We start from the raw sequence: 27,911 nt of genomic DNA, 5'->3' as shown, positions 1-27,911 counted from the left end.
CCCCCCTCCCCCCACCCACCCCGGGGATTCCAACCGCCGCAGCGTACCGGGCGCCCAGCCCGCCGCCTCGCGCCGCTTCCCGCGTCGTCTCGCCCTCCATTCCCTCTCCCTTCCCGGGTCCTGCCCCTCGGCCCCGCCCCCCCCTCGGCTCCTGCACCAGCTCCTGCTCCCCACCTGAGGGGACTTTTTCCCCCCTCCCGCCTAGGGGGCGTTGCCTCTCTCCGCCTCAGCCTTCCGAGCGGGTGGGGTGGCAGTTGGTCCTCTCGCCTTCTGGGAGGGGATGTGGATGTGCCTGTCCCCCAGCCCCCACTGCCCGGCGCGCTCCCTCAACAATGAGGGGAGGCGGCCTCCCCAGGTCAAAAACGATTGTTCTCTTGCAGTGAGGAGAGTGGTGTGCCATTGAGGGGGGTTGGGGGGCTGACCCCACAACCCCGGGCTTCTTGCCACCACCACCCGGCTTTCGCTGGCTTGCCTATCCCTTCTTCCGGAGCATATTGCCCTTTTGGCCACTTTTGAGGCAATTTACGGGGCCATCTCCCCCCAAGGGGACCTGACCTTTCCCCCCAATTAAGGGGACGGGCACTTTCATGAGGATTACTCTCTTTTTTCCAGTTTTATTGTTTATATGACACTTTTAATCCAGGGAGCTCAAGAACCTGTTTTAAGGGGTCGTTACCCCAAGTACTCTCTCCCTCTCTTCCTAACACCCTACTGGCTGGAGGCCATGTTTCCTGTTTTCCCTTGCACCCTCCTGGCCCCCCCATTCCCTGTATTGGGATTGGATTCCAGGGGGGTTGGCAATCTAATGAACTCTTTTCCCCCACCTCAGGGTCACGCCCAGAATCCCCTGCAGGTCGGGGCTGAGCTTCAGTCCCGGTTCTTTGCATCCCAGGGCTGCAACCAGAGTCCATTCCAGGTGAGTACTCTTGAGTACCAGGTGGAGGTTGGGGGATGAGGGGGTACACAGGATATTGGGTTCTGGGAGAGCATCGAGGAGTGGGACACCCATGGCCCACACATTCTTTCCACTCCCTTCTTTCCCTCTCAGGCTGCCCCAGCCCCCCCACCGACTCCTCAGGCCCCATCTGCTGAGCCCCTCCAGGTTGACCTCCTCCCTGTCCTCGCTGCAGCCCAGGAATCTGCTGCTGCTGTGGCGGCAGCGGCCGCCGCGGCGGCCGCAGCCGCTGCTGCCCCCCCAGCCACTGCCACAGCTTCCACAGTGGACACAGCGGCCCTGAAACAACCCCCTGCACCACCTCCACCACCCCCTCCAACCTCTGCACCAGCTCCTGAAGCTGCACCTCCAGCTACAATTGCTGCTGCTACTGCCACAGCTGCTGCTGCCCCAACCTCCACAGCTGTTGTAGCTCCTGTAGCTACTGCTCTGGAGAAGAAATCAAAGAGCAAAGGGCCATATATCTGTGCCCTGTGTGCCAAGGAGTTTAAGAACGGCTATAATCTTCGACGGCATGAAGCCATCCATACGGGTGCCAAGGCTGGGCGGGCTGGCCCAGGTGCTATGAGGATGCCCACCATGGTGCCCCTGAGCCTCCTAAGTGTGCCAGCAACACTGGGCGGAGCTGGCGGGGGTGGGGGCGAAGGGGGTGCTGGGGGTGGAGGGGCTGGAGTTGGTGGAGGCGGCGTGGTAACCACCACAGCCTCTGGGAAGCGGATCCGGAAGAACCATGCATGTGAGATGTGCGGAAAGGCCTTCCGTGATGTCTACCACCTGAACCGGCACAAGCTGTCACATTCTGATGAGAAGCCGTACCAGTGCCCTGTATGTCAGCAGCGCTTCAAGCGCAAGGACCGCATGAGCTACCATGTGCGCTCACATGACGGCGCTGTGCACAAGCCCTACAACTGCTCCCACTGTGGCAAGAGCTTTTCCCGGTGTGCACAGGGATGGGCCACCCACAATGGGGGGAGGGAGAGAGGCCCATCAGGCAAAGAAGGCTTCCAAGGATGGGGGAGGAGAGAAGGTAGTTTCAATATAATGAGGGCAAAAGGGAGAGGCCTCACCTAAAGGAGATCTCAAGAAAAGTAAAAAAGGGATAATCTCACAGTGGGAAGAAGTCTTGCATGAGGGGAGGGACTTCCTGGGTAAATAACAGTTGCTGGACTTCAAAAAAGGATGCACTTTCTAATGGGAAGAAACACAGTAAAGAGTAGGGGAAGTGGGATCACCCCCACTTTTAAGGCCAACTGCCTAACCCCTTCCCCTAACAAATTCCCCCAGGCCAGACCACCTCAACAGCCACGTCAGACAGGTGCACTCCACAGAACGGCCCTTCAAATGTGCGGTATGGAGACATTGATGTACTGCTACTTTTTCATTATTTAAACCCCTTTACGCCTATCCAGACTCAGCCTCTCAGATCTTATTCTCTCAGAATTCTAATTTCTATTTGGCCTTTAATTCAATTCTTATTCCTTCTTAAAGGTTTAATCTTTTCATTCCTATTCGCCTATGGCTCTAAGATCCCATACTCCACGTTTCTGGGGCTTTGACTTTATCCCCCCATCCCCAATACTCATCCCCTTTCTCTAATAGCTCTTAACTTCTTCTCTGACTTCTCTGCCACAGACATGTGAAGCAGCATTTGCTACCAAGGACCGACTTCGAGCACATACGGTGCGGCATGAAGAGAAGGTGCCATGCCACGTATGTGGCAAGATGCTGAGTGCAGCCTACATTTCCGACCACATGAAGGTGCACAGCCAAGGGCCTCACCACGTCTGCGAGCTCTGCAACAAAGGTAGGGAGTGAAAGAGCTGGAAGGTACTAGGTTAAAATAGCCAAGGGCTCACTATACTGCTGAATTCCATGATGAAAGCTATAAATCAGCAAGGCTGTAGCAGAAGGGAATGGTTTCCTGATGTACAGTTCAAAGAATCAGTTGGTTTCCCCTTGGATAAGTAGAGTGCAGCTGCATCTGGAGAGAGACACAGTAGCTTACTAAAAGACCTAAAGTTAACAGAACCACATTTATGTTATCAGGGAGAACACACAGCTTATTGCTAAGAAATGATGCTCTCATCTTCTAAGTCTTACTGAGGAAAAGATAGGTGGGATGCAGTTACCTCTGGGAAAGAAGTAGCCAAACAGAACAAACTTCATGGGAAATTGGGAACTGGTTTCCCTCAGTGTTAAGAAACAAAAGATGCAACTGCTTCTGTAAAGAGATACACTGAGAACAAGTTGACTGGATATAATGTGTCCATCAGTGTTTGGGGAAGAACATGCAACAAATAGTGTTTGTGGAAGGACACACCAGGCAGAGAATGCTAATCCCTCTGGGTGACAGTAACTGTAACTGGAATGGGGGGTGGGTGATAGAAGAGCAAAGACCTGCATCTGAGAGATAATGTGGGCAGCTCTGGGGAAGAATTGTTTGTTGAGCAGAACAAGCTTCTTTAAATGGAGTAAGTTTCCTCAGTAATTGGGAACTAAATTCTTAGGATTTGGGGGGGTTGGGGGACACAGCCGTCTCTGGGGAAGGATACATTCACTTAGAAAAAATGCCCTGAGCAACTAGGAATCCTATCTCCTGCCACCTCTGGAGAGGGTTTTGCCAGTTGGGAAGAATAAGCTCTATGGGTCCTGGGGAGAGAGATCACAGCTATCTCTGGGAAGGAATATCTCCTGAGTAGACAAAGTTCTAAGTTTGGGGAATGAAAAGAGAATACCACTTCTGGGCAGAAGGGCAGAAAATCACTACCTGAATAGAAAGATATTCCCCAGGTTGTTGGACATAGCTGACCTAACTATTAGTGAGGACTTGAGTCCCCAACCTAGGAGAACATCCCCGTCTCCGGGGTCTCCACTTAGCTGACCCCTGTCCCTGTCCCCATCCCGGTCACCCCGTAGGCTTCACCACGGCGGCATACCTGCGCGTCCATGCGGTGAAGGACCACGGGCTCCAGGCCCCCCGGCCCGACCGGCTCCTGTGCAAGCTCTGCAGTGTGCACTGCAAGACCCCCACCCAGCTGGCTGGCCACATGCAGACCCACCTCGGGGGGGCCGCACCCCCTGTCCCTGGAGACGCCCCCCAACCACAGCCGCCACCGCCGCAGCCCACCTGCTGAGGGGAACCCCTGCACCCACCAGGCAAGGCGCAGCGCATGGCTGGTGGGGCATGGGGGGTGAGGGGTGGAAGGGGATCAGAGGACCCCAGGGGTAGGATAAGGGTACTTAGGAAGGCCCAGAGGGGCAGGATAGGGTCACTAGGGAATATAGGCTAGGGAGGAACTTGGGGTAGGGAGGGCCTTTGAGGAGAACTTTTGAAGTGTCTCCAAGGGAAAGAAGACAGGCTGGAAAGAGAAAACCTGAACCTCTGGAGAGGGAGCAGGAAATGTGTAACGGCTGTGTCCCAGGGGAGGGAATGGTACAAGAAACAGCTTCCCAGGCAGAGAGGGGAAGCAGCTACAAGGGAGAAAGATCTTGCCACAGGTTCCACACTGATAACTCTTTGTCTCTCTTTTTTCCCCTCTTCCCCTCCCTTCTTGCTGCAGGTACAGGTGAGGTTTGTCCTATGGCAGCAGCAGCATCAGCAGCAGCAGCAGCGGCGGCAGCAGCAGCAGCAGTTGCAGCAGCTACCCCCACAGCTGTGGGCTCCCTTTCTGGGGCAGAGGGTGTCCCTGTGAGCTCTCAGCCACTTCCCTCACAGCCCTGGTGAGCCCTGAGGTGGGGGTTGGGGTGTAGAGGAAAGGCCTCAGTCCTCTCTCTCCTCTCCCACCCCGCTTCCCACCAACTCAGTTCCTTCTCCCACCAACCAAGGAGCCACCAGAAGGAAGGAGTGAAGAAATGTTTTCTTAGGGGAATTCACTAGATTTTAAACATTTGTTTCTCTTCTATCTCCCCTCTCCCTATATGAACCCCATTGTTCCTCTGGTGATTTGGGGGCCCCCTAAGCTAATATCAGGGGTGGCAGAGGACAAACCAACTGTCTCATTGCCCTCTCTTCTCCATCGCCCTTCCCATGCTCTCCCAGGGATTCAAGAACCTTTTTCCCTTGAAGGTCCTTTTCCTTCCCACTTCTCCAGTCCCCTATTTGCCTACTGTCTGCTGCCCATCCCTGGGGAGTTGGTGCTGTTTAAATGGGGGGGCGGGGTAAGAGTGTGGAGGAAGAAAGAAGGGAAATCAAAGATACTGTCCTGGGTGTGGGGAGAAGAGAGATTTGGAAAGAAAGAGGTTGAGGTGAGGGGCAAACAATAAAGGACTTAGTGTCACAGGTGGAGGTTTGTTTGGGGTCTTGGCCCTAATCTTATCCCTCTAGAATGTATCATAAAGAAGACTGGGCAAGTAAGGGGATAAAACATTTTGGGGAGAAGGCAGAGTAAGAGGCGGGACCTTGGGGGAGGGGAGTAGGGTAAGTAAAGGACAGAATGAGAGGATAAAGTTTTGGGGGTGCCGGAAAATAAAGGTGCTTCCCAGGGGGGGAATGCAGCGGCAGTATTTCCCCCATCCCCTCTCATCTCAACTGTAGTTCTGTCTTTTTTTTTTATCCCTTTTTTCCCCTCCTTTCCCCAACAGAAATTGTGGCCCTAGCCATGACATCGTGTTCCTGTGTCCCCTGCATGTTCCCCACCCTTCACCCCCTCCCTTTTCGGACCCCATTATAATAAATTTTAAACAAAAACAGATATCTGATTCTGGCTATTTGTCTCTTACTCCACTACCATCTTAATCACACGTAGATGCCTACACCTGCCAAGCTGGGGTCAACAATAGCAGCCCCCACTGCTCTCCTCTATCCCTTTTCCTTCCACCCACCCAGACACCAGAGTCTGTTCCTTTCATTACGGGGGGCGGGTCCTGATCTCAGACTCCTCAGTTCTCATCTCCCTCTTTAGTGGAGGACACCAGTGGCTGCAGCCCAGATGCAGGGTGGAGCAGGGAGGATCCAGTGTCTGTGGCTAGCAAGCTCCAGGACTCCTAGGTCTCTGGGGAAATCCCTGCCCTGGAGAAGCTAATCGCTATTCAAGACTTCTGCTAGACATTCGCGGGCTATCTGCTCCGTTTTGGGCAGAGCCAGCTCCCCCCAGCATCCCTGCCAAAGGGCATATCTTGGGACCCCACAGTCAAATACCTGCAAAGTCATGTCATCGATGCAAGCTGGAACAGTGGCAAGGCTGGGGAAAGTCTGAAAGCCCCAGGACCGTGGGTGGGTGGGGCCAGTGAAGAAGAGAAGTTGCAGTTGGCCCCTACGGACACCCAATTCCTGCCTTTACCTACCCTGAGGCTTACCAGCCTTCCCTGAGGTGCTCCTTCACAGCCCCTGTACCTGCGCCCCACATCCCAACCCCTTCCTTTTCACGTTCTTATCACTCTCGGACCCTTCTGCCCCTGCCCTTTCCGCCTGCCCCTGGTCCACTTTTTTGGGGGGGAGGGGGACCCCTCTCTTCCTGCGCTCCCCTGTGGGTCCCTTCTCTCTCCCACCGCCCATACCCTGATCCCGCAGCCTAGCCTGTCCCCCCTCTCCGGACACAGCCCTGGCTCCTCTCCCCTTCCCCCTATGCCAGCCTCTCCCGTCTGGTCTCACACCCCGCACCGCAGCCCTTCAAGCTGAGGGAGGGGGAAGGGAAGTTCGGCGACCGTTGGGCTGGAAGGGGGCGCGAGGGCCTGGGGGGGGTCGCTGGGTGAGGAGGGGTGGGGGCGCGAGGCAACCTGCTGGTTGCCAGGGTAACTCAGGGCCCCAGCGTGCGAGGCTCCCCCGGGTCCAGGATGGGAGGGGAGGCGATGGAGTGCTGGGGGGCGGGGGCGGCGCGCGCAAGGCGGGGTAGAAGGAGGGAGGGGGGAACCGCTTCCTCGCTCGCTCGCTCGCTCGCTGGCTCGCTCGCTTGCTCCCTGGCTGCTGCAGCAGCGGCGGCGGCGGCGGCGGCAGGAGCAGCCCCCAGGGCTCTGGGAAAAGAAGAGGAGGTGAGCGGAGAGTGTTGTGCGGAAGGGCCCGGGGGCCCAGGGGGTAGGAGTGGAAGAGGTTCACTGTGTGAATGTAGGGTGCATGGACAAATGGAGCCCCCTCGCAATAATGCGGGGTCCCTGCGGGTGGTGGGGTGGGGGTGAGAGAGGTACCAGGGTTCTGGATGGTGACTGAGGAGCTGGAGGGAAACGGTGCATGCGAAACCAAGATGCTAAGGTAATGTAAAGGCACGGGGACCTGAGGGAAAAGCAGCAGGGAGGGTGGCGCTCCCCTGGGAGAAGAGATTGGAGAGAAATAAGGGATTCCCCCTTCCCTAGGGGAGGGGGCTCCATACGCACGCAGTAAGAAAACCACCAGTCTGAGTTGGGGGGGAAGGGAGGAAGAAGGGATGGGGAGAGTTACCAAACGAGGGAGACTGGAACCAGTTTGAGGGAGAATGGAGGAAAGAAGGGAGAGCGTAGAGCGAGACAGAAAGGAAGAGTGTCCATCTGCCTGAGAGTGGGTTCTGAGAGCGTGCCTGTGAGAGACTGTATTTGGTAGGCAAGGCGGTGACTGCCTGCCTGCTGCTTATGGCTCAGCGTCTGGGTCTGTCTATGCGTGTCTGCATCTCCATCCATGGCTGAGTTTCTCTGGATGACACAGGGGAGGGGGCCCTGAAGAAAGTGGGTGTGGGTGGAGAGCTGAAGGAAGGCTAGCTTTCTGCTCCTGGCACCCAAAGGGTTAACCCAGGTGTGAAGGAGAATCTCACTTTCTAAGGCACCCCATCATCTTCTTCACTTTGAGAATCCCACAGGCAGCAGCACCACCTCCCCCACCTTAAACCCCACCTCACTGCTGTCCCAACTGGAAGGAAGACGAGTCTCAGCTCTTTCCATTACTTACCCAAAGCTGCTAGCCTGCCCTCGAGCTCAGAGGGAAAAGCATGGATCTCTTGAGATCTTTCCCTCTGAGTCAGTTGACACTTGGCCATTACCTTGCCCCTCTTCAGAGCCAGAGGTGCCTCCATTCAGAGCCAGCTGAGGCTCCGGGGCTCCATGTTCTACACTTTCCCTTCCCCAGACCCAGCTGTGTCTCCTCTTATTCCAGGATATCCTGTTGCTGCTCTCTCCCCTTCCCCCACTATCCTATCCCTCCCCTCTCCCATCTCAAGATGGCATCCAGTGGCTCTGATGGGGCAGAGATGAAGGGGGATGAGGAGGGTACCTCAGCCCAGGGCGAAGGGACTGGAACAACTACTCCTGCAGCAGAAACTACCCTTCCCTGGACTCCAGCTGGGGCCGAGGACACCACAGAGACCCCCCAAATGGTTTCAGATTCCACCAGACCCTCAGATGAAGGCTCAGAAGTGGGGACATCCCCTGAACAGGCAATAAAAACTTCAGAGGCACTAGAAGGGACCCCAAACCCAGCCAAGGAAACAGACTCCATACCAGACCCAGGAAGTTCACTGCCAGAACAGAGTCCTGGAGCAGACTCACATCCTCAGCTAACACCAGAAACCTACAAAGAATCTGTCCCAACCCAAGAAGGCAGCAAAGAGCCCACCCAAGAAGGGAGCAAAGAGCCCACCCAAGAAGGGAGCAAAGAGCCAACCCAAGAAGGGAGCAAAGAGCCAACCCAAGAAGGCAGCAAAGAGCCGGCCCAAGAAGGCAGCAAAGAGCCGGCCCAAGAAGGGAGCAAAGAGTCTGCCACAGTTCTGGAAGTAAACAAAGAACCATCTCCAACCCCAGGCCCAGAGGCAGAACAGGCTAAGCAGGAGCCAGTGTCTGACCTCAGGCCAGTCCCCCAGCCCACATCTCCTGTCCAAAAGGCAATGCCTATCTCCACAGCCCCTAAGGACCTAACCGAGGACCTGATGGAGAAACAAGAGAATGGGGCAGTAGTGCCAATGAAGGCTGGAGAGGGGGACAAAGGCACAATTCCTCAGCCCCACTCTCCTCCTCCACCCAAGGGCCCTCCAGCCAATGGGGCACCCCCAAGGGTGCTACAGCAGTTGGTAGATGAGGAGAGAGGAGTTGGGGGGCATGGTACAAAGCCTGGCTCCCCCAGAGGCAGCCTGAGTCGCCATCCCAGCTCCCTGCTGGGGGGGCCAGGAGTTGAGGGGGGTGAAGAGATCCCAAAGCCACGTGACTACATCATCATCGCCATCCTGTCTTGCTTCTGCCCAATGTGGCCTGTCAACATTGTGGCTTTTGCTTATGCCATCATGGTGAGTCCTTGGGAATCCCTACCTTCCCTCTGCCCTAGCTCCCTTATACTCCAATTCAAGTGTTCTCCATGTCCATGCTTTAGAAACCCCAAGGATGAGGGTGATGAGAATTGGGGGGAGGGTGTTTCTTATTTCTGGGCCACCTCCTCATGGACCCTGAGACCCCTATCTCCAAAAAATTCTGGGCCTCTTCTTTAGATTTCTGTCCACTTATTCCTCTCCTTTGATCTCATCTCTCCCTGGCCCTTGTATCCCAGAAAATCCTTTACCCCTAAAGGGGAAAAAAGAGTTTTTGACCTTAACTGATGATCTATCAACCTTTTCTCCTTCTTCCCTCTCCTCTCTATACATTATGACTGACACTTGGGCTGAATAATAATGGTCACCTGATCCTCACCACCTTGTTGGACCCTCACCATGATCCTCAATGCTATTGGTGACCACCCCAGTCTCGGAACAGTCTACAGCAGGGTGATGTGGATGGAGCTCAGCGCTTGGGAAGGGTGGCCAAGCTGTTGAGTATCGTGGCATTGGTGGGTGGGGTCCTCATCATCATTGCCTCCTGTATCATCAACTTTGGATGTAAGTATGAACTTGGGTTGGTTGGGGAGTGGGAATGGGGATGGGGTTGGGGATGGGGAAGGGGTTGGGTGAGTGGTGGGCGCTTATGGTAGAGCCTGGAAGCTAGAGAATTGACTGGGTGGAGAGGGGTTGGTTTTCTTTGAAGGACTGTGGCTCTGTGGAAATACAGGTAGATTTGAAGAAAAGTGGAACTGGTTGTTAGTGGAGGTGTAGCATCACTAATCTCATGTACCTACTCTTTCTGTCTCCAACTCTCTCTCTCTCTCTCTCTCCTCCCTCCATCCCCATCCCTTTCTCTCCTCTGAACAGTATTTAAATGAGAGGCTCTACCCTGTGCCCCTACGACTTTTTCTTCTGAACTACCAGGGGTCCATCTCTTCCCTGGGGTGAGGCCTAATGATGGCCCCCACCACCAGCCCTTGATCCTACAGAGACCAAGGGAGCTGGAGAAGGGCCTTGTTTACAGTATTCCTTTCCTCCCTTCTCCCTCCCCACTCCCACCTCGTTCAACTCTTCCAGCCCTTTTTCTAGCCTCTCTGCTCACCTGCCTATTTTCCCTTTTTTCCTTCTTTCCATCCCCTTGTCCACCTTCTCTACTCCCTCCCCTGTTTCCCTTATTCATCTTCCTTATTTTCTTCCCATATTCTCAGCCTCCTTTTCTTTTTCTTCATGGCTTCCTCCCAACCTCTCTTTTCTTTTCATCATGTCTTTCCCAGTCCCAATCTGCCCTTTTTTCTCATTTCCCTTTCCATAAACTGCCTCAATTTCTTATCTTCCCCCTTCCCCTTTCCTGGGCATACTACAAACTGAATAGACTGAAGTGGGGGCTGTGGTGGGTGACCTGACCCTGTTCCCCACCTCCAGCTGAAAAGACTGATCTTTTCGAAAGCCTCCCCTCCTCCTTCCCTCATAGGAAGGGGTTGACAGGGGCTCTGCCCAGTTCAAGTTGGGAAAAGGAGTGATGGTGGGACATCCTCCTGGGAATGATATGCAAAAACAAAACCCCAGCGTATCTATGACTGTTCATTCTCTTCAAAGACAATTCCTGGGAGCAGACTAAGGGTCTCCCCTCCCAAATATATCTCCCTGTGAATCAGAGTATGGGGAGAGAGCTGCATTGAGGGGCATGAGGGGAAGGGAGGGGGTGGGCCTTAAAGAGTCTTCTGATTTCATGTAGGGGTGGGGGAGGGGGGAGAGGCCTGGGGTGCATTGCTGTTTGGTCTGTGATGCCTGTTCTACTCACATACCACGCATGAGGGAATGGAACTGGGGCGGGTGCTGTGCCCTAGTCCACATCCCCCTCCCCTGGCTGCCAAAAGGAGAGGATTTTAACAGTTTATTTATGTATTAGTTTATTTACAGGGGGAGGGTTGTGCCATTCACGTGCTTTGTAACCAAAAAAAAGCCAAAAAAATCGGACCAAATGCCCAGAGGCTGAGCTCGAAGCCTGGGCTTGCAAGGGGCGTGTCCTTGTAGATTTTTTAAGGGGAAGAGGACGACTTTGCCGCACAAGGCGGGGCAAGAGGTTTGGGGTGGGGGTGGAGATGGGGAGCTACCCAGCCCAGTTGGCAGAGAAAAATTTTTTTTTCCTTTCTTAAAAAAAAAGTGTGTGGGGGGGAAACCCACGGATCTAAAAAAAAACAAACAAAAAAACACAAAATTATCTTACTGGTTACCCATTTTGTATGGAGGATGCTGCATGAATCAGAACACCAATAAACTGAGATTGTGCATGAGATGTTGCTCCCTCGGCTTCTTCTGTCCATCTGTCCGTCCGCTCCCGCCGCTGTCCCCCTGCCCCGCCCATTAATAGTCTCTAGGTGGTCCTAGGTACATCCTACTCTCAGAACTCAGACGGCTCCCCTGCAGCCCCACCCCTTTTCTGAGCCTCAGTTCCCTCAACTGGAAAATGGGTATGGTGATAACATGCCCTGCCTGCTTCGTGGAGTTGCAGTGAAGAGAGCGCTTTGCAAAGCCTAAAGCGATACAGAAAAGTGTGTGATGACCGGTCGGTTCTCGTTCCCCTCTTAAGAGCCTTAAGACATCTAGCGTCTGTGAAAGCGGGACGCGAATGGGGCGGGGAGGGGGGGGGCGAGGAAGGGGAAGGAGGAAGCGCAGGAAGAACAACTATGCCTACGCCAAACAGTTTTGGTGCGGTGCGCACGCGCGGCTGTGGTAGCCATCTTAGCTCCTGGCAGACGCCAGACTCGGAATATTACAGGGCTTTTCCCTCATCTTCCGGACCTCGAGTCCTGCTCCAGGCGCATGCGCCTACTATGGCCGGAGTTGGGGGGTGATGGGGGTGGGTAAGGGTGCTGCGCCAGGTGTGTATCGGCTCTCCTCGCGCGCGGGACAGGAACGCGGGTGGACGTCGCGTGGCCGTGGGGGTTGGTCCCGAGATCGACTTCGCAGGGACCCGTGTGGATGCGCGCGCCGCGGTCGCTGGGGCGGAGAGTTGGGAGGGGGTGGAGTTAACGTGGGAAAAGCGCGCGCGCGCGCGTGGACTCTCCTCGCTCACCGGCCCATCCCCCAGTCCTGTCCGTGTCCGACCCCCGGGGGAAAAGGGGGAGAGGCAGGAGACTCCGTCTCATCTAGGTGTGTGGCCTTCTCTCCCGAGATGGCTTTATAAATTGGGGGTGGGGGCGTGGCTTTTTGTAAAGAGCTACTTTTCCTCTCCCCTATGCTTTGAGATCCCAGGGGAGAGTCCTGGGGCTGAGTGAAGACCTTGGAGGTGGGGGTCGGGGTGGGGGCGGGGAATGGGGAGAGGGGAGGGGTGCAGCGAGCCCTTATGCTGTCAGCCTGGAGATCCCTTTTCAAGATCCCCTTGGTGGATCCTACTTTCTTGACTGGGATTGGGGATCCCTATTGTTGACTTACCTCCCCCTGAGGGCAGGCCAGTGCCTGGGTGGCCCTCGGCCCCCTGAGCTGTCAGTCATTGTAGGGCTTCCTCCCCTGCAGCTCAAGGGCCCTGGCCCAGGGCCATGGAGTCCTTGGCGGTGACCAATGCAGCGTTGGAGCCGGGGGAAGGGGAGGTGACTTCTGGCCTGGAGGCTTTGGCTGTGGAAGACCCTGCTGGGGCCCCTGCCCGGACTGACCCAGCCCAGGAGGCAGAGGAGGAGGGAAGGGAAAGGGCCAGAGAAGAAGTCCAGGTGCAGGGGGAAGCAGAGGAGCCCGCCCTTGAGGAGGCACAGGTAGAACCGGCAGGTACATCCGAGGAGGAAGAAGAAGACGACGAAGAAGATGAAGGAAAAGAAGACTGGTGTGTGCCTTGCAGTGATGACGAGCTAGAGTTACCCCAGGATGGGGAGCCCTGGATGCCACCCCCTGCTGAAATTCGAAAACTCTATGAGCTGCTGGCCACCCATGGGACTCTGGAGCTCCAGGCTGAGGTTCTACCTCGAAGGCCTCCCACACCTGAGGTCCAGAGTGAAGAGGAGAAATCAGATGAAGAGCCAGAGGCAGAAGAGGAGGAAGAGGAAAAGTGAGTGAGTGTAGCAGCCTCCTGATACATGGCACCAAAGGAGAAGGGATGGGAGGGAAAGGGCTAGATGAGAGTAGGGTATAGGCTTAAGAGAAAGCTGTGATAGCAGCCATCATCTCTAGCGAACCTGCTTTACAAATATTGTCTCATGTGATCCTCAAAACCGGGGGAAAGGAGCAGGTGCTATTTGTGATCCCCATTTACAGATGAGGAAACTGAGGCAGCCAGGTTTAGTGACTTGCCCAGGGTCATACAGCTAGTGTCTGAGGCTAGATTTTATCTCAGGTCTTCCTAACTCCAGGACCAATACTCTATCTGCTTCACCTATAAAGCAGGGTAAATGCCAAGGAATAAAGAACAGAGCAGGAGGGAATTAAGGGGCAGAGATGAAAAAGAAATACAGAAAGCAGATTGAGGAAAAAAGCAGAGGGTAACCCCCACCTAGACACTCCTTCTCCCACCCCCACCTCTGCATTGGCTGTGTTGAACAAAGGAAGCGGCCCAACAACCCTCTCTCTCTTTTGCTGGCCCCCCCAGACCTCATGTGCCCACAGAATTTGACTTTGATGATGAGCCCATGACGCCCAAGGATTCTCTGATTGACAGAAGACGTACCCCAGGTACGGAATTGGGGAGCTTGTGTGGAAACAGGAGGGGAGGGGAGCAGGTGGGAGGTTCAGAGGGAGAAAGCATTCTTCCCCCCAAGCCAGCTAGGCGTAGCGTTGCGCCCCCCGCCCGCCACCCCAAGTGCAGCGGAGTTTGTGTAACTTAACTACTCACTCTCCGGAGCCCCTAGCGGTAGCCGGGCAGCTGGGCGCGGGGTCCTCAGTCTTCCCATCCATGGCTCCTCCAGGGAGCTCGGCCCGGAGTCAGAAGCGCGAGGCCCGCCTCGACAAGGTTCTGTCCGACATGAAGCGGCACAAGAAGCTGGAGGAGCAGATCCTCAGGACTGGCCGAGATCTCTTCAGCCTAGACTCGGACGACCCCTCGCCTTCGACCACTCCCGTCCGACCCACTGGAGGAGGGCTCTTCTTGAGGCAGCGGAAATACTGAGGGGACGGGGGCACCCCTCTGCAGCCCCCAGGACGCGAGCGCGCCTGGCACGAGGCTGGCTGGAGAAGGAGCTAGCGACCGGAGCAGAGCTACGTGGTGGGGTGGACCGTGTTTCGGCGGTGGTTTTTGTAACTGAGTAGTTACATTCTAAGGTTTTTTATGCCAATCTTTAGTATCCAAATAAAGACTGTGCAGCTATCCCCTCACCACTCCCCTTTATCCCCTGGCTGCGGAGGAGTGGTAGCTAACGGCGGAGAAACTCAGAAGTTCAGGCGGCTTTGCAATTCCCTCCCCTTCCCCCCCCCCTGGGGGGGGGGGGGGGGGGACTTGGAAAAGTAAGGTCCCAGGATTCCTTGAGAGTTGGGTCCAAGAGACTATCAACCAAAACTTTGGCTCTTCCTCGCAGGCTCCCAAAATTATGGGTTTAGGAAGTGGAGCCCTTTCCATCAGAGGGTCGGGAGTCTCCCGGTGGAGTCAGCTCCTTCTTCCGACCTATGCTCCGTGGGCCCTTTAAATGCTCCGGTCCCACCCCTCCCCTTCCCTGGGCCGGGGCTGCCAGGAAGTCTATAAAAGCAGACGGGGGAAAGTGGAGGGGGGAAAGTCCTGCGACTCCCGAGGGATGAAACGTCGGCAACGCCGACAGCATCTCCTGCCCCCAGGCTCTGAGACCCATCCGTAAGTGGCCCTCTCCCCCTTCCGTAAGGAGTCTGTTAGGGCTGGGAAAGGTGGGGGTGGACGACCGCTCCGTGACCCCTAGCCGGAATCCCGGGGGGAGGTACCCGGAAACCCGGGAAATGTTCAGATAGCAGCCTAGAAGGGCGTGGCCCAGGTGAGCTAGCCCTCTTCTCCCTTCCCCACCAGCGGCTAGTTTTCTGAATCCTTTCCTGAGTTCGATGCCATGGCTCGGGAGGGCTTTCGGGCGTTGTTGGGGCTTCTCTCTAGCATCCCTCTTCAGTTCCGGAAAGGGCACTTGGCAGCAACCAGAACAAGTGAGTGTGCTGATAGGAAGAGGTCGTGGGGGTCCACGGAGAAGTGCCAGCCTACCGAGTCTGTAAAAATTACCTCCAGATGGGAGTGCCCCTAGCCCAGGGATTTGTGGTAGAAGAGCATTCTCATCTCTTAACCGGAACTAGGCTTAGCATTCCCTTTCGGTTTAGAGAGCCATTTAGTGCTGTATCCACCCCGGCTTCTTACGGACTCTTCCGCTTGGTTCTCTGGCACACTAGACTAGATGTCCTTTCTGGGACGGGCCTGAGTGGGGAGGAACGCAGTCTGTCTGACAAGCTCCTACTCTTCCCTCTCCTACAAAGGTTCCGACTTTTGGGGTCAGCTTGGCCTCGGCATCCCTTCTGGGAGCTCTCGGATTGTACCAGATTAGACCTCAAGACACTGGGGAGGCTATATATACACCCACAGATTTTAGCAGTCCTTCGAGCTAACTTCCTCATCTTACAACTGGCCTCAGATCAACCCTAGATGGCCCTCCGGACCCAAGTCTTTGGAGGAGTGAGTGTCTCTGGACCCACCCTTCTAATCAGGAAGCTTCAGCCTTGACTCATTCTGGTGTTCATAATAGGCTTGCCAAGAAAAAAGCAGGAAGCAGAACAGATGGCCTGGAAACCAAAAAGGACCTTTAGAAATCATATAACTTGATGCTGGGAGGGACCTTAGAGATTATCACTGCCCTTTTGCAGATAAGGAAACCTATCTAAGGAAGAGAAAAAACTATGTGTCTGGTTTTGACTCCTAGTTTTTACCTCAGTCCCCCCAATGAGCTGCTCAGGGAGTTTTTCACTGACGAGTCTTCTTAATAGTTGACTCTTACTTATTCCCAAGGAGGTGCAGTGGGTAGAGCTGGGGACTTTCTGAGTTCAAATCTGGCCTCAGAACCTTAATAGCTGTGTGACCTGGGGCAAATCACTTTACCTGTTTCAGGCTCAGTTAATTGCATCTTCTTCATGGGATTGTTGTTAGCTATTGTACATTAACTATAATAGCTATTACTAGTTATAATTTTGTTGGTTAGGCCAAATGGAAACACCTGCCCCTAGAAATAAAAGCATATTGATGTAAATGCTACCAACATTCATTTATTCAACAGATGTCTCCAACGTATCTATTATGGATACAAAGGGGAGAAAAATAGGAGTTTATAAGATGTAATACCTTTCAAAGGAAAGTAATAAACAAGGTGCTGGGAACCCTGAAATTCTAGGGAAAAAGGCGAGGATCCTGCCTGGAAAGAATTCAACTCAAGCCTTCTATTAGTCAGACAAGGTTATTGTTTTGCCAATAGAAGCGGCAGGTCTTTAAGAACCAGCAAATTTGTGACAAGTGGGCCAGACTGTTAAGTTATCTGAGCAATTTAATGGGGGACAAGATGGATCTTTTATACAGAAAGACTGTGGGAAGATCTGGATGTGATCTAGGAGAGGCCAATAGGCTTCGGTGACTGGGAGGTGACAGTAAAGGGGTCTGGATGGAATTAAGAAGTATCAAAATAGTCTGGGGTTGGGCCAGATGCAGACAATGAGGGTCACGTTGAAAGGGCAGTTAAAAGGATCATACTGTGCTGGGTTAGGTGCCTCAGGCAAACACCAGAGATTTCTTTCAGGGGCTTTGGGGTCCTTTTAAGGGTCCAGTTCAAATTCCATACCCTATCAGTGTTATTAAAAGTAGTTCATGGATCTTTCAACAAGAGTTGAGTAAAGCATCTATTGTGTGTACTGGGTGCTAAAAGAGAGAGAGCTTGAGAAAGCTGGCCCAGCATAGAAGATAAAGAAGTGGATTTGGTCAAGAAATATTTATACCTACTATGTGTCAGTATTCTGTGCTCAAGATACTAATGGGAAAAATGGGATTTCCTGAAATCAGTAAAAGAGGTTTCTCCCTCTCCCCCAAGTGTATTCAATGAAAGGAACAAGGAAACAATAACTGATGGACCAGTACTGGGCCCGTTTTCAGATTTGCTTTAGATGTATAGTTATGAGAAAACTCCCTGTACCAATCTTCAGATCTGACTGGGTTAAGGGTCCTTAGTTAAGGTTCTCTAAGCAGCAGGTAGAGGTAGTCCAACTTCTCAGCCATGAAGGACTAGGTTTAAATAATGCAGTAAAGTTTTATCACAAGATAGAAAATGTACTCAACCCATAACTGAATAGAAAGGGAACTGAGCCAGATCCAGAATTAAATCATAAGATGGAGTCAGTGTGGTTCGATCAATTCCCACATCCTCTGTGTCAATTTCCTCACCTGCCAGATAAGGGAACTAGATTCAGTGGCCTCAGAAGTCCTTTCCAATAATAAATCTATGAGCTTGTGAACCTTATCATCATAGTTTACTGTCACATACAGGGCCTGTCCTCAAAGTACCAGGTGCGGTGTGAGATTCAAGGGGTGCAGTTACTGAACGGAGTAAAATCAAGATAGGTGCCGTGGAAGAGGGGTTGCCTTTGAATGGGGCATTAATGGAGAAGGAGAGATTCGACAGGCAAGGAAAGACAGAGAAGGCGTCTAAAGCACAGGAAATAGCATAAGCAGAGGATTGGTAGTGAATGAGCAGTGCATATTTGGGCAGAACTGTTGAGCTTCAGCTGGACTGAAGGCTAAGGCTGGTGCCAGATAGTGAAAGGCCTTGAATAACAGAAGGAATTCAGACTTTACCAACATGGAGCCACTAAAGACTTTTGAACAGAGGAAGTGACCTGTGATCATAGATTTGGAGCTAGGGGGAAAAAACAACCTTAGAGGTCATCTAGTTAAACTCCCTCAATGTGTAGATGAGTAAACTGAGTCCAAGGGAGGTTAGGTCACACAGTGAGTAAGTAGCAGAAAAAGAATTCAAGCCAAGGTATTGAATCTCCAAATCTAGCCGTCTTTCAACTGCTCTGTGTTTCCTTCATGAACCACCAATTGTGTCTAAGATTATTTTGGTATTAAGGATGGATCACTCAGAGGAGAGAAAGTAGAGAGAGAAAGGCCTGTTAGGAGGCTTTTTTTTTTTTCCTTCCCTGAAGTGAGTCCTGACCCCCTTACCAGGTAGGGAACTTCAAAGATGAACCTGTCTCTTTTACCCTTTGTCTCTCAGGAAGACTTCTGTCCCACTTTTGTGATGCAGCCAAAGCAATACTTAGGGGAAAGTTTATATCTCTCAAGGTAGAGAGAAAGAGCTGGTGAATGAATTGCATACAACTAAAAAAAAAAAAAAACTAGAAAAAAAAATTAAAAATCTCTAATTAAACACCAAAATGGAAATCCTGAAGATCAAAGGAGAAATTCATAAAATTGAAAGTAAGAAAACCATTGAAATTGAAGGTATTAGAATAGGCAAAGAAAAAACAAAGCTATCAGTCTTTAGAGATGATATGATGATACACTTAGAGAATCCTAGAGAATCAAGTAAAAAACTACTTGAAATAATAAACAACTTTAGCAAAGTTGCAGGCTATAAAATAAACCCACATAAATCATCAGCATTTCTATATATAACAAACAAAGTCCAACAGCAAGAGATAGAGAAATTCCATTTAAAGTTACTGTAGACATTATAAAATATTTAGGAGTCTACCTCCAAAACAAACCCAGGAACTATATGAACACAATTACAAAACACTTTTCATACAAATAAAGTCAGATCTAAATAATTGGAAAATCATCAGTTGCTCATAGGTAGGCCGAGCTAATATAATAAAAATGACAATTCTACCTAAGCTAATTTACCTATTCAGTGCCATACCAAACTACCAAAAAAATTATTTTACAGAGCTAGAAAAAATAACAAGATTCATTTGGAATAACAAAAGGTCCAGAATATCAAGGGAACTAATGAAAAAAAAATGCAGGAGAAGGTGGCCTAGCCATTCTAGATCTTAAATTGTATTATAAAGCAGCAATCATCAAAACTGCTTGGTACTAGCTAAGAAGTAGAGTGATGGATCAGTGGAATAGGTTAAGTATGTAAGACATAGTAGTCAATGACCATAGTAATCTACTATTTGATAAACCAAAAGACCCAGCTTCTGGGATAAGAACTCACTGTTTGACAAAAGCTGCTGGGAAAACTGGAAAAGAGTATGGCAGAAATTAGGCATAGACTAAAATCTCATACCATATACCAAAATAAAGTTAAAATAGGTTCATGATTTAGATATAAAGGCTGATACTGTAAGCAAACTGGTAGAGCAAGGAATAGTTTACCTGTCAGATGTATGGAGAACAGAAGAATTCATGACCAAACAGGAGATAGAGAACATTATGAAATGCAAAATGGATAACTTTGATTACATTAAATTGAAAAGTTTTTGCACAAACAAAGCCAATGCAACCAAGATTAGAAGAAAAATGGAAAATTGGGAAAGAATTTTTACAACCAGTGTCTCTGATAAGGGCCTCATTTCTAAAATATATAGAGAATTAAGTCAAATTTATAAGAATACAAGTCATTCCCTAATTGATAAATGGTCAAAGGATATAAACAGGCAGTTCTCACATGAAGAAATTAAAGCCATCTATAGTCATATGAATAAAATGCTCCAAATCACTATTGATTAGAGAAATGCAAATCAAAACAACTCTGAGGTACCACATCACACCTATCAGATTGGCCAACGTGACAGAACAGGAAAATGATAAATGTTGGAGAAGATGTGGGAAAATTGGAACACTAATGCATTGTTGGTGGAGTTGTGAAATGATCCAACTATTTTGTAGAGCAATTTGGAACTATGCCCAAAGAGCTATAAAAATGTGCATACCCTTTGACCCAGAGATCATACAAATGGGAAAGGACCCCCATGTACAAAAATATTTATAGCAGCTCTTTTTATGGTAGCAAAGAATTGGAAACTGAGAAGATGCCCATCAGTTGGAAAATGGCTAAACAAGTTGTGGTATATTAAAGTAATGGAATACTATTATGCTGTAAGAAATGATGAGCAGGCAGACTTCAGAAAAACCTGGAAAGATTTGTATGGTCTGATGCTGAGTGAAGTGAGCAGAACCAGGAGAACATTGTACACAGTAATAGCTGTGTTGTGCGATGACTAATATTGATAGAATTAACCCTTCTCAGCAATGCACAAGGATCTAAGACATTTCCAAAGGCCTCATGATGGAAAATGCTATCCACATCCAAAGAAAGAACTATGGACTTTGAATGCAGATTGAAGCATACTATTTATTTTTTTTTCCTTCTGTTGTGTTTTGTTTCCTTTTTCTGATGGTTCCTCTTATTGGTTCTAATTCTTACAACATCACTAATGTGAAAATATGTTTAATAAGAATGTATATGTATAGCTTATATCAGATTGTGTGCTGTCTTGGGGAGGGTGGTGGGAAGGAAGGGGGAGAAAAATTTAAAACTCAAAAGCTTGTGGAAGTTATTGTTGATAAATCAAAATAAATTTAAAAAAAAACAAAAAATGGAAAACAATATGTAACTTTTTAAAAAAAAGAAAACATTGAACTAATAAAACTAGGAACTGGTTTCAGGAAAAGAAAAGAAAAAGATAAACCTTTGATTAATTTGATTTAAAAAATGAAAGAAGAAAACTAAATTACTAGTATCAAAAATAAAAAGAGTGAATGGATCACCAATGAAGGTGAAATTAAAGCAATTACTCGAAGTCACTTTGCCCAATTATATGCCGATAAATCTGACAATCTAAGTGAAATGGGTTTATAAAAGTATGAACTGCCCAGATTAAGGGAAGGGGAAATAGAATACTCAAATAAACCAATCTAAAAAAGTAATTGAGGGGGCAGCTAAGTGGTGCAGTGGATAGAGCACTGACCCTGGATTCAGGAGGACCGGAGTTCAAATTCGGCCTCAGACACATAACACTTACTAGCTGTGTGACCCTGGGCAAGTCACTTAACCCCATTGCCTAGCCAAAAAAAAAAAAAAAAAAAGTTATTGAACAGGCCATCAGTGAGCTCCCTAAGAAAAAAATCCCCAAGACCAGATGGATTCACAAATGAATTCTACCAAACATTTAAGCAACAACTATTTGAAAAAATAGTTAAAGAAGAAATCCTACCAAATTACTTTTATTGACACAAATATGGTTCTGATACCTAAACCAGGGAGAACAGAAACAGAGGAAGAGAACTATAGACTAATTTCCTTAATGTATGTGGATGCAAAATTTTAAAATAAAATAATAGCAAGGAGATTACAGCAATATATCACAAAGATCGTATATTATGACAAGGTAGGATTTGTACTAGGAATACAAGGCTGGTTCAATATTAGGAAAACTATCAGCATAATTGGCCATATCAATAACAACAAATGATAGATGAGAAAAAGCCTTTGACAAAATACAACACCTATTAAAAACACTAGATATCCTAGGAATCAGTGGAGCCTTTCTTAAAACAAGTAGTATCTATCTAAAATCAAGAGCAAGTATTATCTTTAATGGGAATAAACTTAAAGCTTTCCCAATAACATTGGGGTGAAGCAAGGATGTCCATTATCACCATTATTATTCAATATTGTACTAGGAATACAGCTATAGCAGTAAGACAAAAAAAAGAAATTGTTAGCTTCCAATTGCCCAATTCTAATTAAAAGAAAAAAATTTAAAAAAAAAAGAAATTGAACAAATAAAATAGTCAATGAGGAAACAAAAACCATCACTTTTTGTAGATGGTATGATGGCATACTTACAGAATCAACTAAAAAACTAGTTGAAATAACTTTAGCCACATTGCAGGATATTGTCACAAGTAAATTCAATAAAGGTAAACTGAGGTACATAACTCCAAGCAAAAATCAGTTTATTAACAATGACACATACAACTGTTAACAAAGTGGATTAGACTAGTTACCACTGAAAAACCAGTAACTCCAATGAGAAAGTTACCCTCTTTGTTGACATGCAGGAAAAAGGGGGTTTTTGGTAGTCATGACATGTTAAAATTGGCTATACTAAGAAAAGTAGATCAGCATTTAGGTGAAATTCAGTTTCCTGTTAGAATAGTCAGCTTTTCATTTTTGTGATGTTTATTTGCCGTGTCCAGCACCTTTCAGTTCCCTTCTGGAACAAAGCATTCATGATAATATATCGGTCTGAGTTTTCAGAATAGAATATAAACCTTTAGCCTTTTTAATTTCTTCAAACCTGAGCCCTATCTTATTCTTGCCATCCTCCTCTATGCCTACTTTTGCAATGAAATCACCAGATATCAAAGTTTCTGTTGGCTTGGTTTGAAGTTCACCATCCTCAGTGGATATATCAATTATACCACCCTCTAAATGGTCTTCTTTGCTTATGCTCAGTAAGAGCTTCCACACGATGACATAACCAAGTATCCCATGAAATTTTTATCTTTAGTTGTCAATGGGCACCTCATGAAACAATCTCTTCAATTCCTTTGTCTTTCCAAGAAGAATATGTGAGCCATCCTTCCCATTCAGCTTAATTTTTTTGTCTTCTGATTTCATTTGTGAGACTGTCGTTACTGATATGGGTCAGTATCAGGTCATTGGCCATTGGACACAAAATCCCAGAGTATCTGCTGTTGAGTTCAACTTTGTAAGTCTAAAAGTTGTGTTTCTTAGCACCTTCTCCCCCCTCTTCTACCACTCTGCCGCCATTTCTGTGAGGGAGTCGCACAAGACTGAAGACTGTTGTTTGTTTTCTCTTTCAAGGTTGCCTTTGCCAGAGAATCTTATCACCTAGTGGGCAACCAGCCTCTCTATATGTAGTAGCTACTCTGGTACTCAATCTGTCACCAAAACTGTATTTGAAGCCTTTCTCATATAGTAGAGTCTGCCAGAACTTAAGGTTTATTGACAAAACCTTCAAGGAACTAGGATCGCCTCTGTGAAATAAGGCATTAGAGAAGGATTTTGCACAGCCTTATAATTTTAAAAACTTAAAATCAAGACTTGCTAAGGGTAGGGAGAGCCTAGGGAGAGCCTAGGGTCTCAGGGCTGTTAGGAGTCTCAGTGGTCACCTAGGCCAACCCATACCCGAACAGGAATTTCCTGGACAATATCCCTGACCAGTGGTCATCCACTGGAGGAATGGCACTGAGGGAGAATCCCCTCCCTCCTGCAACAGTCTCTTCCTTTTTGGGGCAATTCTTAATTGTTAGAGAGTTTTTACTTACTTTAAACTAAAATCTGCCTCCCTGAAACATCTACCTGTGATTCCTCATTCCTCGCTCTGGGGCCAAGCACAACAAGTCCAATCCATACCTCTTCCACATGATGGCCCTTGTAATACTTAAAGATAATGGGGGGCAGCTAGCTGGCGCAGTGCATAGAGCACTGGCGCTGAAGTCAGGAGGACCTGAGTTCAAACCCGGCCTCAGACCAAACACTTGACACTTACTAGCTATGTGACCCTGGGCAAGTCACTTAACCCCAACTGCCTAAAAATAAAATAAAAAAAAATACTTAAAGATAATGGACCTTAAGTCTTCTCTTCCTCATACTAAGAATCTTGAGTTCTTACAACCATACTGCCATGTGAGGAGGAATTGTGGGGGGAGGTGCCCTTAAACAGCATGAAGGGTACCCCTGGTCTGTGTTGTTTTTTTTGTTGTTGTTTGTTTTGTTTTTGAGGCAATTGAGGTTAAGTGACTTGCCTAGGATCACACAGCTAGTAAGTATCTGAGGCCAGATTTGAACTTGGGTCCTCCTGACTCCAGGGCTGGTGCTCTATCTACTGTGCCATCTAGTTGCCTCTTTGTTTTTGTTTTTCTTTTACTGGTCTATGTTAAAAAGGGAAGCAATCAAAGTTTCCTCTAGGGGCCTAAAATCCTTTTTTGTTTAAGCTTTTCTATTAGCCTTGGTTCTCTCCCTCCCTTCTTTTTTCTCCTCTGCTCCCTGTGGCCCCTTCCCTATCATTCATTTGTATTCTTTTTCCTCATACCAGGGATCCTGTGTTAACCACTCCTAGTTCTGGCCATCTTGACTCTGAAGTCACCATGGCAAATAAGGGAGATTCCATCATCCGAATCCCCCCATACCACTTCATCCATGTGCTTGACCAGAACAGCAATGTATCCCGTGTGGAGGTTGGGCCCAAGACCTATATCCGGCAGGACAATGAAAGGTCAGTATGACTTCAGGAACCACTGACTCCTGAAAAGGAAAGAGATGCAGAAAAAGAACAGTTTTGGGCAGGAGACTGGTAGGAATCCTTGTTAATCTGGCCAACCCCTCTCCAGGTCATTTGTCTCTGTCCTTATTTCCAGGTAGGAGTGATTCCTCATCCAAGCCAGCGTGTGGGGAGGCAGAAGGGTTTTGGTCTATTGGAGGAATATGTTCCTTACTCACTCAATCTAATCTTTCATTATCTGGGAGTCCATATCTTATTTTCCATCCTCCAACTGGAGCACTGGCCTGCCCTCTCAGAGATATATCTGGCTGGGTGGGAAGAGTTAGAGGACGAGGGAAGGTCTTTGTAATTTCTTATACTTTCCTTTTATTCACCAGGGTTCTGTTTTCCCCAGCACGTATGGTTACAGTCCCACCACGACATTACTGCATTGTAGCTAACCCTGTAGCCCGAGAGAAAGGGGGCTCTGTGCTATTTGATGATGCTACAGGACAAGTTCGACTTCGGCATGCAGACCTGGAGATCCGACTGGCCCAGGACCCCTTCCCACTGTATCCAGGGGAGGAGCTGGAACAGGTACCCAGAATATCCCCTATGTCCTTGCTCTGCAAGGGTTAGAAGACAAAGGAAAGTTGGGTGAGGGGTAGGGCATTTGTTAATACTAAAATTAGGTTGTATAGAGTTGAATTAGCAAGGAATTCCTTTCTATCCTACCCACCCTAACCTCCTCTCCACTTCTGCACATTGACGTTCTCTATGGATTACTTGTCATTCCTTTAACACATTTGTACTTTCTCACCTCTATATTTTTAAAAATTTATTTATTTTTAGTTTTCAACATTCACTTCCACAAGATTTTGAGTTCCAGATTTTCTTTCTATCACCTGCCCCCTTCTCTTATCCCCTTCCCTTTCTATTTTCCTGTAGGGCAGGATAGATTTTTATGCCCCTTTGCCTGTATGTCTTACTTCCCAGTTGCACGTAAAAGTAATTTTTAACATTCGTTTTTAAAACTTTATCACATCCATATTTTTGCTTACTTGCCAATATCCCTCTTTGTCTGTTAATAAATGACCAATGACTAAATATTTCACTGTGCTGCTGTGGAGCTGAGTTCTTACAGGGTTTTCTTGGGGGGCATGGCAACACTATCGGTCCTTTTAAACATTTCACGTTACTCATTTGTTGACACAGATCACATCACACTTATAGAATTATTAAAAACAATAAAGTGGGATAGGATCAGGAAGGGAAGAAATCTCTGGGTAGAGTTTCCCCATTGACATGACCTGAGTTACTTGGACAAGTCATTTACCTCTAAACTTCATCATCTTTATTTTTTTAACTTTTAAACATTTTTATTTAAAGTTTTGCGTTCCAAATTCTATCCCTCCTTCCTTCCCTCCCCCCTTCCTAAGATGATAAGCAATCAGATAAAGGTTATACATGTGCAATTATGTAAAACATGTCTTTATTAATCATTTTGTACAAGAAGACTCAAATAAAAGGAAAAAAAAAGGTAAGAAAGAAAGTGAAAAATAGCATGCTTCAGTCTGTATTCAATCAATATCAGTTCTTTCTCTGGAGGTGGATAGTATGCTTCATCATGGGTCCTTTGGGATTGTCTTAGATCATTGTATTGCAGAGAAGAGCTAAGTCATTCATAGTTCCTCATCAAACAATATTGCTGTGTACAATGTTCTCCTGGTTCTGTTCACTTAACTATGTTCACTTCATGTGAGTCTTTCCAGGTTTTTCTGAAATCATCCTGCTTGTCGTTTCTTATACCACAATAATATTCCATTATAATCATACGCCACAGCTTGTTTAGCCATTCCCCAATTGATGGGCATCCCTTTGATTTCCAATTCTTAATCATCACAAAAATAGCTGCAATAAATATTTTATTACAAATAGATCCTTTTCGCTTGTTTTAGATGTCTTTGGAATGTAGATCCAGCAGTGATATTACTGGATCAAAGGGTATGCAGTTTTGTAGCCCTTTGGACCTAGTTCCAAATTGTCCTCCAGAATGGTTGGATCAGTTCACAACTCAACCAACAGTGCATTAGTGTCTCAGTTTTCCCACATCCCCTCCAACATCCAACATTTTCCTTTTTGGTCAATATTAGCCACTTTGATAGGTGTGAAGTGGTGCCTTGGAGTTGTTTTAATTTGCAGTTCTCTGATCAGTAGTGATTTTCATATGACTATAGATAGCTTTGATTTCTTTATCTGAAAACTTCCTGTTCATATCTTTTGACCATTTATCATTTGGGGAATGACTGTGTTTTTATAAATTTGACTTAGGGGCAGCTAGGTGGCACAGTGGATAGAGTATTGGCCCTGGAGTCAGGAGGACCTGAGTTCAAATCCGGCCTCAGACACTTGACACTTATTAGCTGTGTGACCCTGGGCAAGTCACTTAAGTTCATTGCCTAGCCAAAAAATAAATAAATAAATAAAGCTATAAAAAAATTTGACTTATTTCTCTATATATGTGAGAAATGAGGCCTTTATCACAGATACTTGTTACAAAAATTTTTTCCCAGTTTTCTACTTTCCTTATAATTTTGGTTGCATTGGTTTTGTTTGTGCAAAAACTTTTAAATTTTATATCATCAAAATTATTTATTTCACATTTTGTAATGCTCTCTATATCTTCTTTCGTCTTAAATTCTTCCCTTATCCATAAATCTGACAAACTATTCCATGCTCTCTTAATTTGCTTATTTCATCATCTTTAAATGAAGGCATTGGACCAAAATGACATTTAAGGTCTGTCCTATCTCTTGTTAGGCACCCGTGAGCCTATGACTATTCTGGACGGAGTAGCAACAGAGTATATGTATTTAGAGCTGAACGTATTGCTTACCTCATATATTTTACCCTAGATCCCCTCTCCCCTATAATACATATTCTCTCCCTCCCTATAACTTCTATAATTATCCTGCTTTCCTCAGGAGGAAACATCTTACCTCATATTACTTTCAACTATTTCCTGCTGAAGGAGTGAGTGTGTGTGTGTGTGTGTGTGTGTGTGTGTGCATGAATATGAGAATATTCATACACACACATACGCATATTTGACCAGGCAATGATTACCTCCTTATAGAGTGACCAAGAAAAAAAAATCTGTTGTTTTTTTTTTTCTAAAACATTAGACTGTTTTAGTTAACTGGTTCCTGACCCTCTCCATTGATTTCTGGTGAAGTGTATATTTCAGGAAGATACTTGTGCTGATATGGCGGAGCCTAAAATAACGTGCATAAAGTAGGCAGAAAGCTTGAATTGAAAGTTACCTTAGACTTATAGACTGAGTCAGCAAGGAGACGGAGGCCTCAGAAGCCATCTCTTTTAATCTGATCAGAAGCATTTATTGTTTGTTTTTGTTTTTTTAGGCAATTGGGGTTGTGATTTGCCCAGGGTCACACAGCTAGTAAGTGTCAAGTGTTTGGTCTGAGGCCAGGTTTGAACTCAGGTCCTCCTGACTTCAGCGCCAGTGCTGTATGCACTGCGCCACCTAGCTGCCCCTGATCAGAAGCATTTATGACGTACCTACTGTGTGCCCAGCTCTGTGCTGGATA

General features: G+C 48.0%; 4 protein-coding genes across 8 annotated transcripts in view; all 4 read left to right on the top strand.

The window, feature by feature from the left end:
• The first annotated feature begins 152 nt into the window (after window positions 1–152).
• MAZ (MYC associated zinc finger protein) lies at window positions 153–5,648 on the top strand. 2 transcript variants are annotated; one of them, XM_027863247.1, is made up of 6 exons: window positions 153–916; window positions 1,049–1,893; window positions 2,240–2,303; window positions 2,588–2,759; window positions 3,872–4,111; window positions 4,516–4,598. In XM_027863247.1, exons 1-5 carry the CDS (start codon window positions 626–628, stop codon window positions 4,087–4,089), a joined length of 1,590 nt encoding a protein of 529 aa, XP_027719048.1. In that variant the 5' UTR covers window positions 153–625; the 3' UTR covers window positions 4,090–4,111; window positions 4,516–4,598. The 2 variants fall into 2 exon arrangements, with proteins under 2 accessions (XP_027719048.1, XP_027719049.1); XM_027863248.1 differs by lacking the exon at window positions 3,872–4,111 and having other exon boundaries at window positions 158–916; window positions 4,516–5,648.
• A 1,196-nt stretch (window positions 5,649–6,844) lies between these two features.
• Window positions 6,845–10,860, top strand: PRRT2 (proline rich transmembrane protein 2). 3 transcript variants are annotated; one of them, XM_027863099.1, is made up of 3 exons: window positions 7,065–9,132; window positions 9,582–9,714; window positions 10,024–10,860. In XM_027863099.1, exons 1-3 carry the CDS (start codon window positions 7,846–7,848, stop codon window positions 10,032–10,034), a joined length of 1,431 nt encoding a protein of 476 aa, XP_027718900.1. In that variant the 5' UTR covers window positions 7,065–7,845; the 3' UTR covers window positions 10,035–10,860. The 3 variants fall into 3 exon arrangements, with proteins under 3 accessions (XP_027718902.1, XP_027718901.1, XP_027718900.1); XM_027863101.1 differs by lacking the exon at window positions 10,024–10,860 and adding an exon at window positions 6,845–6,922 and having other exon boundaries at window positions 8,010–9,672; XM_027863100.1 differs by lacking the exon at window positions 10,024–10,860 and having other exon boundaries at window positions 6,935–7,139; window positions 8,010–9,672.
• Window positions 10,861–12,202: 1,342 nt separating this feature from the next.
• On the top strand, window positions 12,203–14,756 carry PAGR1 (PAXIP1 associated glutamate rich protein 1). Its single transcript, XM_027863102.1, has 4 exons — window positions 12,203–12,309; window positions 12,673–13,195; window positions 13,733–13,815; window positions 14,049–14,756. Exons 2-4 carry the CDS (start codon window positions 12,696–12,698, stop codon window positions 14,246–14,248), a joined length of 783 nt encoding a protein of 260 aa, XP_027718903.1. The 5' UTR covers window positions 12,203–12,309; window positions 12,673–12,695; the 3' UTR covers window positions 14,249–14,756.
• A 54-nt stretch (window positions 14,757–14,810) lies between these two features.
• Window positions 14,811–27,911, top strand: part of MVP (major vault protein) — a 37,668-nt gene continuing 24,567 nt past the window's right edge. Inside the window, exons 1-3 of one of the 2 annotated variants that reach the window (XM_027863097.1) lie at window positions 14,811–14,923; window positions 24,139–24,318; window positions 24,702–24,900. In XM_027863097.1, the coding sequence (XP_027718898.1) occupies window positions 14,868–14,923; window positions 24,139–24,318; window positions 24,702–24,900 (435 nt within the window). In that variant the 5' untranslated portion in view covers window positions 14,811–14,867. Of the gene's footprint in view, window positions 14,924–15,099; window positions 15,238–24,138; window positions 24,319–24,701; window positions 24,901–27,911 lie in introns of those variants that run through there. The other variant, XM_027863098.1, reaches the window with a different exon arrangement.

The sequence above is a fragment of the Vombatus ursinus genome, unplaced genomic scaffold (genome assembly GCF_900497805.2).
Source record: "Vombatus ursinus unplaced genomic scaffold, bare-nosed wombat genome assembly UNPS02014770.1, whole genome shotgun sequence".
Lineage (NCBI taxonomy): Eukaryota > Metazoa > Chordata > Mammalia > Diprotodontia > Vombatidae > Vombatus > Vombatus ursinus.
The sequence above is the reverse complement of the archived record's forward strand: the minus strand, read 5'-3'. Positions and strand labels throughout refer to the sequence as shown.